The sequence below is a fragment of the Psittacula echo genome, assembly GCF_963264785.1.
Source record: "Psittacula echo genome assembly, chromosome: 21".
Taxonomy (NCBI): Eukaryota; Metazoa; Chordata; class Aves; order Psittaciformes; family Psittacidae; genus Psittacula; species Psittacula echo.
This window is the reverse complement of record NC_137757.1, coordinates 6,557,945-6,577,349: the sequence shown is the minus strand read 5'-3', so window position 1 is coordinate 6,577,349 and position 19,405 is coordinate 6,557,945. Positions and strand designations below refer to the sequence as shown.

The following is a 19,405-nucleotide window of genomic DNA, read 5'->3' as shown; positions in this document are numbered from 1 at the left end:
TACTTCGTGTAGTGCCAACAAGTCTGAGAATGGAGGAAGTGAAAAAAGCAAATGTCTGTGAAACCCACTGCAAACATCACAACAGTTCTGGTTTCCTGTAGCTACAGTAATTTAATAATCACTATTTTGTAATGGGGGTTCTACAAACCCACCATTAATCCATAGAACTAAGATACTGTCTCTAACCTACTAGATAATAAAAAGAAAATCCTCAGTTTTAGCAACAAATGAAATTACCTGGTTTAAAACATGTATTCACTTTTGTGAATAAATAACCTTGAAGCTTTCAGAGTTGCACAAATGTAAACAAAGCATATCCAGGCAATATTTAAGACCATCTGTCCTTTTTGTCTGCAGAACACTGTGTTCCTTGCCATAGAAGCAGTAACTCTGCAGATCTTTGCTTCCTGATGCCCTTCTCTAACTGGTAATGAATGATGCAAAAAGGATGGTGATATTGTACTAGAAATTCCTGGAATTTTGGGTCTTTCTAGGTAGTCTGCCATTAAAAAAACACAAACCTAGAAAACAGTTTATTGGATTTACTAAAATCTGTAATCTTATTACAGATTACAGCTGTGTTAGGAATAGTTTTGAGAGTCAGGTGGCAAGAAAAGGTGGTGAAAAGATGAGCTGCTCTTAGGTTATTTCTGACCCTGTGGTCTGTTACTCACACCTGCTATATTGAGGCAGCCTCCTGGAATAGGTGACTTTTGATAAATGTTTGCTATTAAGAAGGCTTAAACTAAATTCGGGGGGGGTTTTAGCACTGGATAAAGTACCATATTAAAAGACTCATATCTGAAAAGCTCATTTATGAATCTGTTTTTCAGTAAATAGCATACTCCTTCCACAACTTGTAGCAGGTGAGATGTTTAGAAGCAAATCTGGACTTAGCCTGTCATAACTATGGTCTGTTGTAACCAAATTGGGTCTTATCACTGGAAACATGGAGCTGTTTTCAATATGAGGGTTCATTAACATATAGAAATAAGGTTCTGACTGTTTGGGCAATAAGGATGCCTCATTATGTCTGTAATATCTATCAAGTTAATTGCTTTGCTGATTTTTCTGAATTTATAATGCCTTAAATATAGGTTTGAGTTGCCATATTCGGCATGTTACAGGACCAAGTCTTTGTATTGCAGATTTTATGAAGTAGAGATTGCATCTTTGTTTAATTTTTTTAAGTACTTTTTGCGTAGCACTACATATATATTTTTTATACAAATGCTGAGTGACTGTGAAAATGGTGCCAGACATCATGGGGTTTTGTTACTGGTCTTGTAAAACCAGTGTTTCCCTTAAGTATTCATCAATGGCTGTCAGGCAATGATGAGAATCTCAGATTTCATTTCATTTAAAATAGGCTTTTTGATGCTTCAACTTGGGAAATACCAACCCTGCAGGTTAAAAAAGGCAAATAAAATGGACTGGGCATTTATTATTTATCAAATGTTTTGACTTCTGACCTTCTTGTGAGTCAGCTGAGACTTGTTGGCTAAACAGAACCTGAGGGGGTGTGCAAGGGAGCAGCTTGCTTAAGTAGCTGCTTCAAAAGGGAAAAAGTCGATAACCCCTTTACTTATGGCCTGAAATGTTGGCTTTTTAGAAGGACAGCGTTTGCCGGTGGTGGCTGTAACCAGAGGGATCCTCTTTGACAAGAGGTGGAGCGGAACCAGTGGGCATGGTGAGGTGTGACCTAGGGGCTGAGTGCCTTCCTGGCTGCTCCTGGGGAAAAGAAGTTTGGATGGGTCAGTGGGTGGATATATGGATGGATGGATGGATAGATGTCCATCCACCGAGATGTTAACTCGATGCCAGCTACCAGCAGCTCCGCACTCACCCACCATTAACCCTCACAAGCCATCTTGTCCTCACAAAATATCCCGGAGGTATCCGTGTCCACTGGTTCCCCTGTTTATTTCAGGTGCTTTCGGTCTCATTAGGGCATCAGCTGTTAAGAGACCTTAATTCAGGGTGTAATTAATTAAGCTGGGTGAGTTCTGCATGTCGGGGGCTGGTGGAGGCCGGAGCAGCGTGGCTCTGGCTAGAAGGCACCCGTGGAGCTGCCGTCACGGGGCGCACCGGGTTTTGAGTCGCTGTTGGGGTAATTACGAACCGTGCGAGCAGATGGAGGGTCCCGTGCGGGGGTCGAATAAACCAGGGCATCCTGCGGGCACCGGGACCCACGAGGGGAGGGGCGGCACCGTCACCTGTTGCGTTCAACGGGTGCGGGCGGCGTGCGCGCTCCCGCCGGCAGGGGGCGGCGCGCGTGCGCGAGCCGGCGGTGGCTGAGGAGCGTGGAGGGGCCTGCTCTTCCTCCTCCTCCTCTTCATCGGGCGCGCGCGGGGGGAAGGCGGCGCGTGCTGACGGGAGTGCGCTCGGGCTCGGTGGCGGCGGCGGCGCAGCGGGGGGATTGTTTGCGCCGCTGATCGGGGACCGCTCCTCGCCGCGCTCCCCCCTTCCTCATCATCATCTTCCTCCGCCACCGCCTCGCCGTGCTCCCCCGCCGCTGTCGCCCCCGTTTCCGTGTCGGGCCCCCACCCCGCAGCCAATATTCCGGAGATCAAGCGCTACGCGGCGACGGCGGCGGGGCCGGCGGTGGGGCCCGGGGCGGTTGTCGGGCCCGGGGGTGACCGCAGCGAGGCCACCACCGCCGCCATGGAAGCGCTGGGACCCGGTGAGAGCCGCGGGGGCGCGGAGGGGGCGGCGCGGGGGCCCGGCCGGTCGAGGCCTGGCGGGTCGCGGTCAGCGCCGGCCCTGTCAGGTGTGGGCCCGGCGCCGCGGTGCTACCGAGCCCTGCGGGCCGTGTCAGCGGCGGGGAAGGAGACCGCGGGCCCGCCTGCCCCCGCCATCCGCGGGTGGTAGCCGCTGGGCCGGGCTGGGTGCCGCCGCGGCCTGGGGCGGGCGGTCCGGTTGGTGCCGCAGGCCGGGCCCCGGGGCCGCCGGTGAGCCTGCAGCAGGCCGCCGGCAGAGCGCTGACAAGCGGGCGGGCTTGGAGGCGTCTCGGCAGCCTTGACAAGGAGCCGCAGCAGGTCGCGAAACTTTGCGAGGGGCTGTGCGTGTGCTCTTAGCGCTCCCGCTGCTGCCGTGGGAGCTGCTGCCCGGCGTTCGGCCCCCGGCCCCGAAGGCAACGGGAAGTGGCCTTGGGGCTCCGGCCTGGGTGCGGGACAGAGGCAGCGGGGCCGGTGCTCTGCGTGTTCACAGCAGTGTGCTCCCTGCACACCAGCCCTGGGAGCCGTGCTGTAATCAGCTCTGGTTTGAAATTGAGCCATTATCCAGAGTTTAAGGTGATACTTTCTGAAAATACAGACGTTATTTTTTAATGTTTTTAACAACCTTTGATTTAATATTGATGGTATTTTGCACATGGCATTTCCTAATTGTGTCTTATTCCATGATCATTATTCTACCAAATATGTTCAAGTTTTATTCCTTGACCTAAGTGGTCTGTGCATCAAGTTCCCACTCAGTATAATCACCGTAACATTAGTTGTGGTGCAGTGGGAAATGTTTATTCACACAAAGGTGCTATTCCAGAAGAATCCAGATTTTAAGAGAGCGGAAGGCTGACTGGTAAGGTCTGCTGTCTGTGTGGCTGATGCAGCCTGTCCTCTTTGCCTTCCAACTGTAGAAGCAGATCCTCTTTTAGTTCTGTACAACTGCTTCCTGTCTGAAGTAACTTGGTTGGAGGTGCCTAGTACATAACTGACACAGAGTGGAAGAAATTAAAAGCCTGACAGTGCATGTAACCAGCCGTAGTGAGGCTGGTCAGGTGAAAATCCTGATAAAATAAGTGTGACTTGCAGGACAGCCTGGGAAAACAGGGTTTTAGGTTGTTCTCTGGAACTCTTTGAGAAATACCTTTGAAAAGGAGAAGATGTAACTTTTATCTGCTGTAATCAAAACTGATCGAGGTCAGCTTTGCTCTCCCTGTTTACACAACTTGTCAATACCGGGGGAGGAAAATGGGTAAATATAGTTGTCATTTAATCTCTTGCAAGAGGTCAGTGCCTGCACTTACTTCAGACTAATTAGCGCGGGATTAATGGATCATCTCTCTACTATCCAAACAAGCACAGCAAACTTTGATGGCCCTTGATGATTCACGCTTGTCAAGGCAGCTTTAGTTTTGTTCCGTGCTAACTGTACCTCACACCCGGTTTATCTGTGCGTGGCGAGCTCCTCGTGGAGGCATCACAGCTCGGCAGGCGGGAGCTGCGGCGCCAGTGATGTGTTGTGTGGGATGCCGGTGGCCCCAGCAGCCACCCCGCTACTGCAGCGTTGGGGAGCTGACGTGTCGAGTGGGCTGCAGCTGCTGACGTGCTCTCAGTATTGCTTCTGCTTAGAAATGTGCTAGGGTTAGTGTCCTCGCAGCAGTAATTCTAACTGGCAAAGTATCAGGCATGGGGTGGCTCAAACACCTGGTGTAGAAAGCTCCTTGGAGTTGGTCCTGAGTTTAGTTTATGACTGTATTAACTTAGCGTTCCCAAATCTGAGTTTCATCCTCTTGACAGCTTAATCTGCCTCTGTTCCCTCCTGGTGTGAACTGTGAGCCTTTGACTTCAGTGGATACTGGCAGGTTATGATAGTGAATTTACCCTAAGTTTTACGATGGGTTTCCTATTGCATTCTTTTACTGTAAGACTTGTTTCCCCTCTCCTTTGCTACTCTACAATAGAGAGAAGAAACTTGGATCACACTGAGCACTGGCAGAGAGAGAGAAAACCCATGAAAATACACTAATTCAGTTTGCTTCATGTGCAGTGTCAGCTGAGGTTGTGATTAAAAAAGTCTGTTTAATCTTGTTAACATGGTATCTCAGATCTTAACACTTTGAGGAAGTTAACTAAAGACTGAACTAGAGACTAGCTTGTGTGTGAGCACTTTCTCAACCCTCTAATAGCTTCCTCCTTGGAACTGCTCTTGAAGCTCTTACCTTTGTCCAAATAAACTATCTGCTTGAATCTGTTAGGAGTCTTTGTGCTTTCTCCCTTACTCTTCAGAAAAAAGCCTAAACCTTTCCTCACTCCTTTCTTTGTGCTGGAATTTTAAATTGGCTGAAACTGTGCTGTAGGGGAAAAGAATTTCACTGTTAACAAAAGGGATGGGTTCATGATGTAAAGGAAACGACATTAACTCTTTGCTTAGATCCAGAAATCTGTTTTTCTTTTAGTTTAGAATAAAAATATCCCTTACCAGGTTCCAGATAATACCAATTTTCAGATAAAAATTGGGGATATATGTCGTAAGTATGCCAACAGTGGCAATCATTAACAGCTGAACTCTAAGCCTGTAGTGAAAACAAATCACCAAAATGTGCTTTTTGTGGCTGCTCCTAGTTCTAGAAACGGTGGTAGGAATATATTTATCTTTACGTTACATAAAAATACATACTCTGTAAGTGTGTGCCTTCCGCCTCAGGACTCTGTGAAGTTCATAACCACAGTCATGAATGAATGTCACAGAAATTTGGAGAGTGGATTATGGCACTAACCTGGACCATGCTTTAGGGAACGTCTTTTTTTACCTGCAAGTTCCGAGTGGCTGGAAGGCTGAGCCACTTGGAACACCTCTGTTTGCAACCTCAGAAAGCATTTAAGGTTTCTTTCTGCCCTGTCAGAAAGTCAGCTAAAGAACACCTGAAAGGATACTGCACTGGGGGATCGCTTACATCTCATACATATTTATTTGACTTCCCCAGGGCCCCCAACAAGCCTTTTCCAGCCACCCCGTCGCCCAGGCCTAGGAACTGTTGGGAAACCCATTCGCCTCCTGGCCAACCATTTCCAGGTTCAGATCCCCAAGATTGATGTCTATCACTATGATGTAGATATCAAACCAGAAAAGCGCCCTCGACGAGTGAACAGGTATGAGCTGTTTAATGAAAAAACCAAACTACACAATGTATGTGCCTCAGTTTAAGAAAACTCCATCCTAGAAATCCTTCCTTTGCTGAAGGCCAGTTTATGTTTGTGCTGTGATTAGCAGTTGCTTGTCAGTGAACTGTAATGTGCTATTCTCCTTATTTTCATGAAGATGTTTTGCAATTGGCCTGTAATCTGGAAAGCTCTAGGAAATGTGCTGAGTGTTGAACTACAGCTGGTTTTATTTTACAGTCTACAAATGAATGTCCCTGATACTTGTTCCACAGTCTGTTACACAAACATGTGTTAGCAGCTGAGGGGAGGGGATTCAGCTGCAGGTTGACATTTTAGGGTCCACACAAGCTCTTGTCAGTAGAATTGATGCACAGAGTTGACCCCATGGTAGATGCTTGTATTTGTGCCTGTGTTTGAACAGCTCTCCAGATTCCACTGCCCATTTTGACTGTATCTCTGCTGATGATACAGATACCTGCCTTGCGTGTAGGCACCTCTATGTTGAAATTTAGGTGCCTTCATCTGGAGGTGACTTGTAAAGCTCCTGGTGTTGATGTCTGGTGCATTGTTCTTTCTCGTATGTTGCTCACTTAAGTTATGAAAAAGGGATTTGAAACTGTATAAGACTGTTGCTGGACTCTGCACTTCAACCTAACTTGCTAAATCCCTCTGTAGAGAGGTGGTGGATACTATGGTGAGACACTTCAAGATGCAGATATTTGGTGATCGGCAGCCTGGATATGATGGGAAACGGAACATGTACACAGCACACCCCTTACCTATTGGCCGGGATAGAGTAAGTGTTTCTGTGAGCAGTTTTAAGTTCCTATGTCATTTGACAAGTGTTCTTTTATTGACATAAACCCAAAATGCTGTCACACGTATTAGTATACGCTTGGAAAGGCTAAGCAGCACCAGTTGGGGATCTCTAGGAACATATTGGTGTGCTACTGAAGTTCGTCATCTTCAGGTTTCTAATTGGCAGCTCTTCAGCTGGAGAATTTGTCTGTGATAGTGTGAACTAATACGTTGTGCTCCTTGAGCTGCAAGGAGATTTCAGTTTTTTCCCACCCTGATAGAAACTTCCCTTTTCTCTGCTCTAGCCCTTGTTCTGTTGCTAAATGATAAAGGAGTTGTAGATGACAAATATGCCGGTTTGGTTTGCCTGCACTGTTGAGATATGTCCTCCTGTTCCATAAGAGCAACTACATCAGTTGCATTGGCCCTGCAAGCTCTGGGCCTTGCTTGCTGGCACCGTGTTTCTAACAGATTGCAACCTGTATTAACCAGTCCTGATACAAAACTTAACCTCTACCCTAGGAATACATAGGATGAGTTCACGTTTACCCTTTGGGTTGACAGTGTGTGAGAATAATCTCAAGCACTGTGCTAGAACTGAGATTTGTGTTTCCCAGTGAGTCTTCTTTTTGACCAAAAGATTTTCTTGCCTTCCATTTGGTTCAGAAGACATCTTTGCTATTAGTTGGCTGACTTAAAATACAATGACTCACAGTTCTCCAGAGCTTTGATGTCACCATACTAATTGCTGCTTCAAATTTACATGTAAAGATACCTCAGTGCAGTTTCTCAGATGAATAAATTACAATCTTTCAAAATCCTAAGGATTTGTAATGTTTTAAGAGAATTACACAAACTAATAATCAAAAATACAGATTCAAAAGAGAGGAGAAAAACATAACACTGCTTCGTGTTGGGATAGTCTGCAATACATAACAAAAGCTTGGGCTTAATTCTGCTCTGTCAGGTGGATATGGAGGTGACGCTTCCAGGAGAGGGGAAGGACCAGACATTTAAAGTATCCGTTCAGTGGGTGTCAGTCGTCAGCCTTCAGTTGCTGCTGGAGGCTCTGGCAGGGCACTTGAATGAAGTTCCAGAAGATTCTGTACAGGCACTTGACGTAATCACACGGCACCTTCCCTCCATGAGGTGGGTACTTCTGGTGCTGACTCGCTCCATCCTCTATCTGTCTTAACATCTGTATTAGTTATTACTTGCTGCTATTAGACTCTTACAGTAGGAGGGATGAGGGATGCAGTTGTGTAATTCAATGCCTGCTTTACAAATTTGCCCTAGAATAGGGAAATCTGATCTGAACTCAGGACTTGTACCTGCTGGTCATGTTTCTAACAGGAATAGCCTTTCCAGCTGCACTGGTGGTAGACACCCTCTGTGTGCTTGCCATAAGTCAGCTCTGACAGTTCTAACGTACTGTAGGACTGTGCCTTAAACACTATAGGCATGAATATAAAAAGGTGTATCAGAAAGAAATGATCAAAGTATTCATTTTCTTACCTTTTTCAGGTACACTCCTGTGGGTCGCTCCTTTTTCTCCCCTCCTGAAGGTTATTACCACCCTCTGGGTGGTGGCAGGGAGGTCTGGTTTGGTTTCCACCAGTCAGTCAGGCCTGCCATGTGGAACATGATGCTCAACATTGATGGTATGTGGGAAATTCTGTCTCACTAATGTAACGGCGCTCTTTCTGCTTCTAAAGTAAAAGTCCTCTTCTTTTTATCTTAGTGTCAGCAACTGCTTTCTATCGTGCTCAGCCTATCATTGAGTTCATGTGCGAGGTCTTGGACATTCAGAACATCAATGAGCAATCCAAGCCTCTTACAGACTCCCAGCGTGTCAAGTTTACCAAAGAAATCAGAGGTAAAAGCTTTGTCCTAAAGCTGCTGCAACAAAATACTGTAAACCTGCTCATGTTGTGATGATGAAAATAGGCAAGGCATTTGGGAAGCTGGCCTATTCCTTTATGCCTTCATCTTTCTCAAAGGTGACTCATAGGCCTGAATTATAGAACTTTTGTGTTGGGCTTTCAGGTCTGAAAGTAGAGGTTACCCACTGTGGCCAGATGAAGAGAAAATACCGGGTTTGCAATGTTACTCGGCGACCAGCTAGTCATCAGACGTACGTACACAAGCATTTTCTGTCCATTTCTAAGCTCTCGAACCTATTAGATGTAGGGGGTACACTGTTTATGCAAGAATGAGTTGATTCTGGAGGTGAAGCAGCTGTGTGGCTTGACAAGAATGTGTAGTCTTAATGGAGTGGAAGACTAGTGTGGGGTTAGACCACTGCTTCATTTCTTTCAGCACAGGGCAATTCAAGCTGTGTCCTGGCTTTGAAATTTTAAAGGCTATAATTTTTAAAATAGCTATGAAAAAATTGAGTCTACAGAAATATACAGTAGAAATAATAGCGAAATCTTTTCATAAAGAAGCGAGCAAGTAGCTAAGGAAAAGAAACCTTTGCAGCATTTCTAGTCTGGAATACATTTTCCATACCATTTTTTCCTTTAAAAAAAATAATCTTGAAAAGTCTAACCAGAACAAGTGTCCTTTGTAGGTTTCCTCTGCAGCTGGAAAATGGGCAGGCTATGGAGTGCACGGTAGCTCAGTATTTTAAGCAGAAGTACAGTCTGCAGCTGAAATATCCTCACCTTCCCTGTCTCCAAGTAGGGCAAGAACAGAAACACACATACTTACCACTTGAGGTAAGAGTCTTTCTCTTGCACTATGGTGTATCCTCTGTATCCTCTGCCAAACAGCGTTGTGCCACCTCTTGCTGTCCCTGTGTAGGTGTGTAACATAGTGGCAGGCCAGAGATGTATAAAGAAGCTAACAGACAATCAGACATCTACTATGATAAAAGCAACTGCAAGATCTGCACCAGACCGCCAGGAAGAAATCAGCCGACTAGTAAGTGTCTTTTCCAGCTGAACAGTCTGTGTTTGTCACTTCTTACAGCCCCTCACAAGCATGGTACCATGTGTAATGATAAGCAGAATGACCAAGAACTGCAGAAGTTAAAAAATCAGACGTCTTTAAAACAGATCCTTCTAAATGGAAGGCCTGTTCATGGCCACCTGAAGCATTTCCTGTAGTTCCATGAATACTTTTCTTGTCACCAGGTGAAAAGTAACAGTATGGTTGGTGGACCTGATCCCTACCTGAAGGAGTTTGGTATTGTTGTCCACAACGAAATGACAGAGCTGACAGGCAGAGTTTTGCCAGCACCAATGCTGCAATATGGAGGCAGGGTGAGTTATTTGTTTCATGTATCTTCTCATAAGGTTTCCTTTGTTTGGCTGGAGTTGAAACAAAGCAGCATTTTATTTTCATTTTTAATTTGCCTTTGCTTTTTTTTACCTAGAACAAGACTGTGGCCACACCAAACCAAGGTGTGTGGGACATGAGAGGCAAGCAGTTCTATGCTGGCATTGAGATTAAAGTTTGGGCTGTTGCCTGTTTTGCTCCTCAAAAACAATGCAGGGAAGACTTACTAAAGTAAGTGTTTCCATATTCATTCAGGGTTTATTTTCCTCATGTTTCTGAAAGGTGATATGCAGTATAAGTTGGTTTTAATGCATCTAATAGTAAAAGGAGGAAAAGACAGTTCTGCAGTGTCTTAAATCTTTACAGCTTGGGAGGAGACTACAACAAAAGTTCATAACCTAATTGGCAGCTAGGAAAAGCATTAATTCCCTTACCACTGAGGCTGTGTTTCCTGCTCTGGTGGCTGCATTCCACTTGTATTCTGTTGTTCTTACAAATAACTGATGATGATCTTTCATTCTAAAACCTGAACTATTTTTTTCCTTAACCTTTACTGCCTCCCAGGCAACATACACCCCGTTTTTTAGCCCTGTCCTTCAAATTACAGAATCCTAAAGATACAGGTTGTGTGAACCACTGAAATGTTTGGCAAAAATCAGGTCTCATGGTGCTAAGGCGCTGGCACAGGGTGCCCAGAGAAGCTGTGGCTGCCCCATCCCTGGCAGTGTTCAAGGCCAGGCTGGACGCAGGGGCTTGGAGCAACCTGCTCTAATGGAAGGTGTCCCTGCCTGTGGCAGGGGGTTGGAACTGGATGAATTGATGAGCTTTTAAGGTCCCTTCCAACCCAAACCAGTCTGATTCTGTGGTTGCAGTAATGCTCTGGTACGTTTGGTGGATGAGTAAAAATTGACCAAAGCATCAGTATTAGTTTGGGAATCTGCCTCAAAATGTTCAACTCAAATGTATGTTTGTTTCTGTCAGACTTGTAAAATTACAGCAACGGAGGCTTATGGAGCTTCCTTAATCAGGATTAGGATCACATTCGTGAGTTCCTTATAGTGATAGAAGTGCTAAAAAAAAACTAGTGTCAAATTGGCAATGCTGTGAAACAGCTGAAATAGCTCAGCCCCTGTTGATAAAACCAATGGCAAAAGATCAGGATAAATCCATTTGTATTTCCTTTACAGGAGTTTCACAGACCAGCTGCGCAAGATCTCCAAGGATGCAGGGATGCCCATCCAAGGCCAGCCCTGCTTCTGCAAATACGCCCAGGGTGCAGACAGTGTGGAGCCCATGTTTAAACACTTAAAACTGACTTATGTTGGTCTGCAGCTGATCGTGGTGATTCTACCTGGAAAGACACCTGTGTATGGTATGGAGAAGAGGCTGTGAGCGGTTAATTAGTAGTACAGTGAGTGGGCATCTCACTCTGCACTTTGGGAGTAGGAAGCAGACAGGGCAGGCAGCATGTTCTGTTTAAAAAGGGGTTTTGGAGATGAGTTGGTCAGGCCTCATCAGAGCATTTGTATGTTACCAAAGAGTGAACTGAACCTTTGTTAGTGAACTTTGAAGGATCTAAATTACAGTATCATTTAAATAAGAGAAAGCAGGTGGAAATGTTGACTGCTCAGGTGGAACCACTGATTTCTTTTTCTGTCGCAGCTGAAGTGAAGCGGGTTGGTGACACTCTCCTAGGAATGGCCACGCAGTGTGTTCAGGTAAAGAATGTGGTAAAAACCTCACCACAAACGCTGTCCAACCTGTGTCTGAAGATAAATGCAAAGCTTGGAGGAATCAACAATGTGCTGGTACCTCATCAAAGGTGAGATTAAGTCTAAAGTTCTCCTTGAAGTCTGGATTGTCAAGCAAAATGGTGTCATTTTGTTTATGCTAAAATGATACCCTTCAAAATATTACATGCTTTAGAAGTACCCACAGTCTGAAGCGGACAGAGAAGTACGCCTCTGCATTCAGAGGCTGCCTAAATGAGCCCTGTGCCAAGGATCATCTCTAGTGTTAAAGCTGTCCCTCAGTGTGTGTAAAAACAAGCTCACAAAGGTTTTTTCCCATGTCTCTCTTTCCTGCCTTTGGGTTTACTCAGTCTCCATTTTCCTCCTGCCACCTCCTTAGGAATATATCTCCTTTCAAACTGAGATTAAGAAGAGCAAGGAGGCGTGACTTGTGATCAGTGCTTGTAACTTGGTTTGCTTCTGAGCAAACTTGGTTTGAGGCAGAGAACTTTGTCCTTGAAGATTCTGACAGGGTGTTAGTTCTGTTGAATGATTTGGATATCCCTTCCTTGGTTGTAATTTTTGTTATTATTGTTCCTTACCCCCCCTCTTTTTTGTATTATTATTTATTATTTAATGAACCTTACTCATATTTAAACAGGCCCTCAGTGTTCCAGCAGCCAGTGATCTTTCTGGGAGCAGACGTCACCCACCCTCCTGCTGGGGATGGGAAGAAGCCTTCCATAGCTGCGGTGGTGGGCAGCATGGACGGGCACCCCAGCCGCTACTGTGCCACAGTGCGCGTGCAGACCTCGCGCCAGGAGACCTCCCAGGAGCTGCTCTACAGTCAGGAGGTGATCCAGGACCTCACTAACATGGTGCGAGAACTCTTGATCCAGTTCTACAAATCCACTCGTTTCAAGCCCACAAGGATCATTTACTACAGAGGAGGAGTATCAGAAGGCCAGATGAAGCAGGTATTGTCTAATGATTCCTTGTTGCTTGTGAAAAGGGATTGGCCCTTGAAAATATATATATATTGATGTGGATTGCATTCATTACAGGGACAGTGAACAGTTTCACTGAGATTTCCTGGGCAAGCACAATGTACAGTTATCCTGTCTTGATTATATTCCTTGCAAAGTGGCATTTGAACACACACACACACATACATGCACACAAAAGGAAAATAGTAATACATGTACTGAATTCAGCACCTAATAGTGAAATCTTCTACTTCTAGGTAGCTTGGCCAGAACTGATAGCAATCCGGAAGGCCTGTATTAGTTTGGAAGAAGATTACAGACCAGGAATAACCTACATTGTTGTGCAGAAAAGGCATCACACCAGACTATTCTGTGCTGACAAAACTGAAAGGGCAAGTAATGTTGACTACATAAGAAAGAGGTGATGGCAACAGGAAAGTAAGATTGTTTGGTTAAGTGGGGTGGTATCCATCTTGCCCACTAAAATGGAATTACCTGTACGAGCAGTAGCAGTTTGGTGTGGTAACAGGATTTCTCTGCCAAAATAATGAGTTTCTCCCCTTTTTTATTGCTCTAGACCCAGTGGTCAGGGTGGAACAACTTGTTCCCAGCTCCTTTTGGAGTAGGCGTACTCTATATCCCTGTATTTGTGTACCTGGAGCTGCAGCTGGGGCTTTTATAGTCTGGGATTCCTGGCTGTAAACTGAACTAGTTGGTCAGTTTAGTGCCTGTTCTGTCTCTTAATGTCTGTAAGCTTTGCCTATGGCACAAATCCACAAGCCAACGAAGGAAACCTTCTTAAGGGGAGAGTTCTTGATCTCCTCAGAAATTCAGAGCCCTGGGGTGTGAGTGCAAACAAGGGTACGAAATGAATTTCTTTCAGAAACCCTGCTCTTTCAGATCCTGAACTACTTGTGTAGGCTTTATCCCACTCTGCAATTTTAACGGTACTGCCAAGTGTTTTATTTTCCTCTGATGACACACCAGTTGGATTTGGTGACGTTTCCAAAAATGAACTCACTGAGAACATTTTCATCCCTCCTATGTAAATGACCTTAATACTTTCCCACCTTTTTAAGCAGTAAATTCTCAAACAGCTTTAAGTAGAGCCTACCTTAGGAGGTATTTTTGGGCCACTTCCAAAAAACCCCATGGGCTAATAATAAACTTTCCTCAATAGGTGGGTAAGAGCGGCAACGTTCCAGCAGGCACTACTGTGGACAGCACGATCACACATCCTTCTGAATTTGACTTTTACCTCTGTAGCCATGCAGGAATTCAGGTAATGTCAGCTCTGCTGTGCTCAGGCTATAGGACTAAGTCCTTATAGTTGTCCCCATGAGTAATGTCACTTCTATTTATAGCTTGGCAGCTTTACAGTAGTGTGTGTTCGGTGCCCGTTTGGCACTTGCTCTTCAGTGCACTGACAGAAGGTCCAGTCTTCAGGTACGACCTCTGGTTTTGTTGATGCTCTCCAGCTGACTGCTCGTCTGTTCTCCACAGGGAACCAGCCGCCCTTCTCACTACCAGGTCCTGTGGGATGACAACTGCTTTACCGCAGATGAACTGCAGCTGTTGACATATCAGCTGTGTCACACGTATGTCCGGTGTACGCGATCCGTCTCTATCCCAGCTCCTGCGTACTATGCCAGGCTGGTAGCATTTAGAGCCAGATACCATCTTGTGGACAAGGATCATGACAGGTAAGGAACTTTGCCTCATCATCTTGGTAGCCAGATAGCTGGAATTACATCCTGCTTTGCCTGATTGTTCATGGTTATCTGTATGTGCCTGCATTTCCACAGTGCTGAAGGCAGCCATGTGTCAGGACAGAGCAATGGCCGTGATCCTCAGGCTCTGGCAAAAGCAGTGCAGATCCACCATGACACTCAGCATACGATGTATTTTGCTTGAGAGCATCTGGGAAGATGAGGCAAAACCAACAACCCGTGCAGTCCTGAAATGTTTTGAATGCCTACTGCTATAGCTGGGGCCCAGTTGATTTCAGGCTGCCCACTACCAGCAGCTCTGACCAGTCGCACTGAATCTGTACTTCACAGCAATGTCTGATGCACCAACATAATTGAGCCATTTGTTTCATTGTTTTCTGTAATAGAAATTCATAGACTTGTCTTTTCTGACGCATTGGACTGAATTTTTACCTCAAAGTGTAAAAGGCCGATCATCCTGAAATTTTTAAAGGATTTGGCACGAAAGGTTTCTATTGAATATTTTGCTAGCTATCGTTTTTGAGTTCTCTTCTCATCCCATGAGCTTAACATGACGACTTGATTCCCCGTCTTCACGCCCTGCTTAGTGAGTATGCATATTGATGGCAAAATGTTTTCCTCCAGTTCAATGTAATTGTTCTATTGTGTGGGGCCATAGATTTTTTAATGGAGATTTTAGACTTCACTACTGTAAATGCCTTTTATGGAACGTAACTTTCACAGGTATTGCAGTTTTTTGTCAGTTTTACTAAGTATCTTTTTAATCTCTGCAGACTTCGGCTGCGAAGCAATTGCACTATACTGCGAGTTCGACTAGGTGGTTCTTGTTCTGTGAATGTGTAATATAAACAGATAGTGATGCCTGTCAGTAGATTTTAATTCTAATGGTTATAAATAATACTGCCATGGTATCGTAACAAGTACTGAACCATCATTTCCCCCTCTAAAAAGGATTAAAAAAAAAAAAAAAAAGAAAACAAAAAAAATTAGCTTTTAGGTATTTTGCAGACTTTTACAAAAGTGCCCACTTGATGCTGCTGTGTGGTTTGATAAATCTAAGGGATTTTAAAACTTTTTTCTCGTAGAAGGTTTAACTTTGGCAATAAATCTTTGTTTTTTAAGCCCCCCCAACAGTGTAATTTTCTAGCTGAGGATTGTGCATGAGTCGAACCAACATTCTCGTGTCGTTTTTCTGAACACACAATTTGGCAGTTTCAGAAACCAATTGGGAAAGACGCATTTCCATGCTTTTTTTAAGACTTCTTTTTAACTGTTTTATATTCACTGTTGGTGTCCTGTCTACAGCATTTTTTATAAGCTTGGAAACTGGGTGTTACATGTAGGAAAGGCTTGCCAATCTGTACAGTCTACATGTATTGTGTGACTGGCAACCTAAGGACTTGTACCAGCATTTTAAACTCTTTCGTTTTCTCTTCCCCTGGGAATCTAGGTTGCGCACACAATTGCATCCAACAGCATGTTTAACCAATGTAACTCTCACCTACTGATCCTGTCCCAGCCTAGAAGTTAGGGTTTTGGTTAATCTGCTTGGCTTTGTTTCAGCTGCAATGTAGAATAAAGAACAGGGGCTCGGTTTCACCGGATGCTCTCGGAATCCGTGAACATGGTGTGTTAAGACTAGATCCCCCTTAGTGTTAACCTGAGCTAGTGCAGATTAAAACCTTGTTCCTAAACTGAGGAGAGCCGACACCACTACTTCAGAACAGGAGTTGAAGTCCAAGGATTGCACTGTGGGCTCTGATGCTCGTGTGGGGTTTGCTGCTAAGTTGTCTGCTGTTCCAAAGCATAGGAACCAGCCCCTCAAAATTTCAGCAATATGAAATGCTGTTTCCTTCAATCTTTAAGCTTGTAAATAAATGAAAGTTTACATTTCTAACTGCTGGGGGTTACTTTCAGTTGTACCAGAGTACACTGAACTTAGACTTCAAACAGTTTTATAACCACCTTTCAAGTAGGACGTCTCATTAAATTAAGTTTAAACTTCTATCCCTTTCTGTTGCAAATGGGACTGAAGCGAACTCTGCTCCTGGCACGTGCTGAGGGCGGGTTTAGATTGAAAGGAAAAAAGATTCTTTTGAAGTTTTTTTTAATTATTTTTTTTGGTTTAAAGAATACCTCACTTGTGTAATAAAATCAGGAGATGTGGGTGGGAGACTGACCGCTGCTTCAGCTGGATGGCTGCTTTTCTCAGTACTTGTTCAGGGAGAACACAAAAAACCCCCTTTTTAGAATGAACTCTGACTGACCCAACACAAACCAGAGAACTTTGGCACCTTGAAAAGAAACTGAGCACCCTTTTTAGGTGAGGAGATCAAAGATCACTATTTTGAGTTTGTGCACTAGGCAAGAATGTGGCTGGGTTAATCGAGGGTGCGTAAGGAAGATGTAGTTTTTAGTTGTCCAGTGCCAAGCACTCCTAGTTCAGATTGAGTGAAGAGAGAGCCTCTCCTTTGTTTGCCTGGGACCGGACTCGATATTTAACCTCAGACTAGGTGGGTTGTTAGACCTCGCCTTGGGAGGAGAGTCAGGACTGCAGCGTGGTGGTACCGGTAAGACCGATGCTGCGGCAGTTCCTGCACAGGTCTGAGGCCACGTCTGGAGGTTGGGCTTGACATCTGGATTAGCCCCTTGGGCCTGACTGAATCGTTATGCATGTGTCAATCAATGGGAAGATGTGCATTCTGTAGATGTAGTTCTTAGGGTGTTTTGGGTTTGGTTTTTGTTATATTTTTTTTTTACTAAATAAAGCCTGTTGGCCACTGTTTAGCTCTGTGGTGTGAAAGAGTTTAAATGTAGCAACGTTTAACGAGTTGGGGAGGGGGTGGTTGGCTTTTAAAAACACAAAAGGGGGGCAGAAATCCCGTTTTCAACCAGTTCTGCTTGCTTTGTGAACAGCTGAGTTCTGAACAAGTGCTGGTGATCGTTTTGAAGGGCCTGGTGCTTTATCTGTGCTCCAAGTACCACAGTCGGCTGCATCCGAAGGGCATTGGAGGTGGGTGCTCGCAGCACAGCTCTGGTCCCAGGTCAAACCCCACCAGCAGCTCTATTCTGTGCATTGGGGACCTTGTTCAGATCCAGCGTTTAACACAACCCACCCCCCAAGCTCCCTCTGTGGATGTGCTGTAGGAGTTTTCTTGCTCAATAGCAAGGGAGTCGCTCTGCTTTCGTTTTCGGAAGGCAGGGTTTGGAGGGCATTGTATCAATCCTGTTCCGACTGCAAGGCTTTTTCCTTGTGCACTGGAGGAAAGACCTTGTAATATCACAGATTTTCTTATACCTTGCTATTGACATTTTCATATTTCTATGTCTAGAGCTGAAACTTCAATGTAAGATGTTTGCATTTGTTCCTTTTGACTTACGATGTAATTCCTTTTGTTTCTATATTGTTGGACTTGTAATGTTTAAACCTGTATTTTATTAAATGGGGACTGGATGTATGTCTATAGCAATACGAGGTACTCTTTCTAAACTGTCCTGGGTGGGGGAGAGCCCCACGTTGCGCTAAGATGCTGGTCGTGTACAACTTGCAATGTATTTTTTTTTTAGCCTGCAGGGATATTTTGTGTTCATGTGTCCAAAAAAAGAATAAGAATAATAAAAAAAAGGCATTCTTGTGCCAAATGTTGTTTTTCCTTGTTGATGTCTAATAAATGCAATGTACAGAGTGAGCAACTGCTACTGCTGCCTGTAAACAAATGTCTTAAATTATTTAACTTTTAATTAAACCTTGTACACCACGTGTAACCTGTGGAGCTCATTGCCACAACAGCTTGATTTCTGATGTGCTAGGGTGCAGAACGCGACAGAATTACCCACGGGTGCCATCTCGCGTGATGCTAAGGGAGGGATTAAGCTACCCGGGGCAGATGTTCAGGATGGGTGTTTAATTTTAATGTTCTCAGAAATTATATGGCAATGTGTAGAGAAAACACGGCATTAACAGCCTGTGAGCCTGGAGAAATAGCTCTAGATTAGAGAGTTGCCAATTAATAAACCAGAGCCGTTTGCTTATTCATCTCCTCTGTTGCAGGTGAGGGTTTGTTGTTCACTCAGACAACAGAGCGTCACTAAAAAGATGATGCTACGGACAGAGGAAGCTTTTGGATGAGCTGTAACTGAACTTCAGGACATGCAATTGCTTAAAATAACCCATCTGCAGCAACCCCCAGCTTCCAGGTTTTAACTCATTTGAACTGAGATGGGTGAGACTCAGGCCAGCCTGAGGAGCTCAAAAGCACAGGATGATTTCATGGAATCCCAGCCTGGTTTGGGTTGGAAGGGACCTTAAAGCTCATCCAGCTCCAACCCCTGCCACAGGCAGGGACCCCTTCCACTGGAGCAGCTTGCTCCAAGCCCCTGTGTCCAACCTGGCCTTGAACACTGCCAGGGATGGGGCAGCCACAGCTTCTCTGGGCACCCTGGGCCAGCGCCTCAGCACCCTCACAGGGAAGAGCTTCTGCCTAAGAGCTCAGCTCAGTCTCCCCCCTGGCAGGTTCAAGCCATTCCCCTTGGCCTGTCCCTACAGGCCCTTGTCCAAAGCCCCTCTCCAGGTTTCCTGCAGCCCCTTTAGGCACTGGAGCTGCTCTCAGGTCTCCCCTTCAGGAGCCTTCTCTTCTCCAGGCTGCCCCAGCTCAGCTCTCTCAGCCTGGCTCCAGAGCAGAGCTGCTCCAGCCCTTGCAGCATCTTCACAGCCTCGGTCCTGGTGTCCCAGGTCGAGCCTCACCGAACTGGGGTGCTCTAGCCCAGCTTCACGGGGTTTCGGCCGAGCAGGGAGGAGCCGGGCCCACAGCACGGCGCAGAATGAGCCAAACCCGGGCAGATAACCCCAAAACTGCGTCTGTGCGGGGGGACCAGCGGGCAGGCCCCGCCGCGGCAGGTGCCGCGGCTCCGCTCCCAGCTCCCGCACAGCAGCCGGGGCCGGGCACCCCCGTCCCTCCCGGGGCCCGTCGCCCGCCGGGGACAACCCCGGGGCG

The 19,405-nt window shown here is 45.6% G+C and overlaps 1 protein-coding gene across 6 annotated transcripts; it reads left to right on the top strand.

Moving 5' to 3' along the window:
- Window positions 1-2,314: 2,314 nt before the first annotated feature.
- On the top strand, window positions 2,315-18,176 carry AGO4 (argonaute RISC component 4). 6 transcript variants are annotated; one of them, XR_013958301.1, is made up of 18 exons: window positions 2,315-2,683; window positions 5,708-5,873; window positions 6,561-6,681; window positions 7,651-7,832; window positions 8,208-8,344; window positions 8,425-8,559; window positions 8,730-8,817; window positions 9,256-9,403; window positions 9,489-9,608; window positions 9,821-9,949; window positions 10,063-10,196; window positions 11,153-11,337; window positions 11,628-11,787; window positions 12,357-12,672; window positions 12,939-13,102; window positions 13,862-13,963; window positions 14,185-14,384; window positions 14,487-18,176. XR_013958301.1 is itself a non-coding variant. In XM_080632604.1 (18 exons), the coding sequence occupies exons 1-18, from the start codon at window positions 2,665-2,667 to the stop codon at window positions 14,593-14,595; spliced, it is 2,586 nt and encodes an 861-aa protein (XP_080488730.1). In that variant the 5' UTR covers window positions 2,315-2,664; the 3' UTR covers window positions 14,596-18,176. The 6 variants fall into 6 exon arrangements, 5 of the variants coding, with proteins under 5 accessions (XP_080488730.1, XP_080488732.1, XP_080488733.1 ...); XM_080632604.1 differs by having other exon boundaries at window positions 12,939-13,073; XM_080632606.1 differs by lacking the exon at window positions 14,487-18,176 and having other exon boundaries at window positions 12,939-13,073; window positions 14,046-14,325.
- The last annotated feature ends 1,229 nt before the right edge of the window (window positions 18,177-19,405 follow it).

Excerpts from the sequence above, each read along its gene's own strand:
- AGO4 (XM_080632604.1), top strand. Across the intron at positions 9,609-9,820 it reads AGGAAGAAATCAGCCGACTA|GTGAAAAGTAACAGTATGGT; the intron begins GTAAGTGTCTTT and ends TCTTGTCACCAG. Across the intron at positions 13,964-14,184 it reads GTAGCCATGCAGGAATTCAG|GGAACCAGCCGCCCTTCTCA; the intron begins GTAATGTCAGCT and ends TGTTCTCCACAG.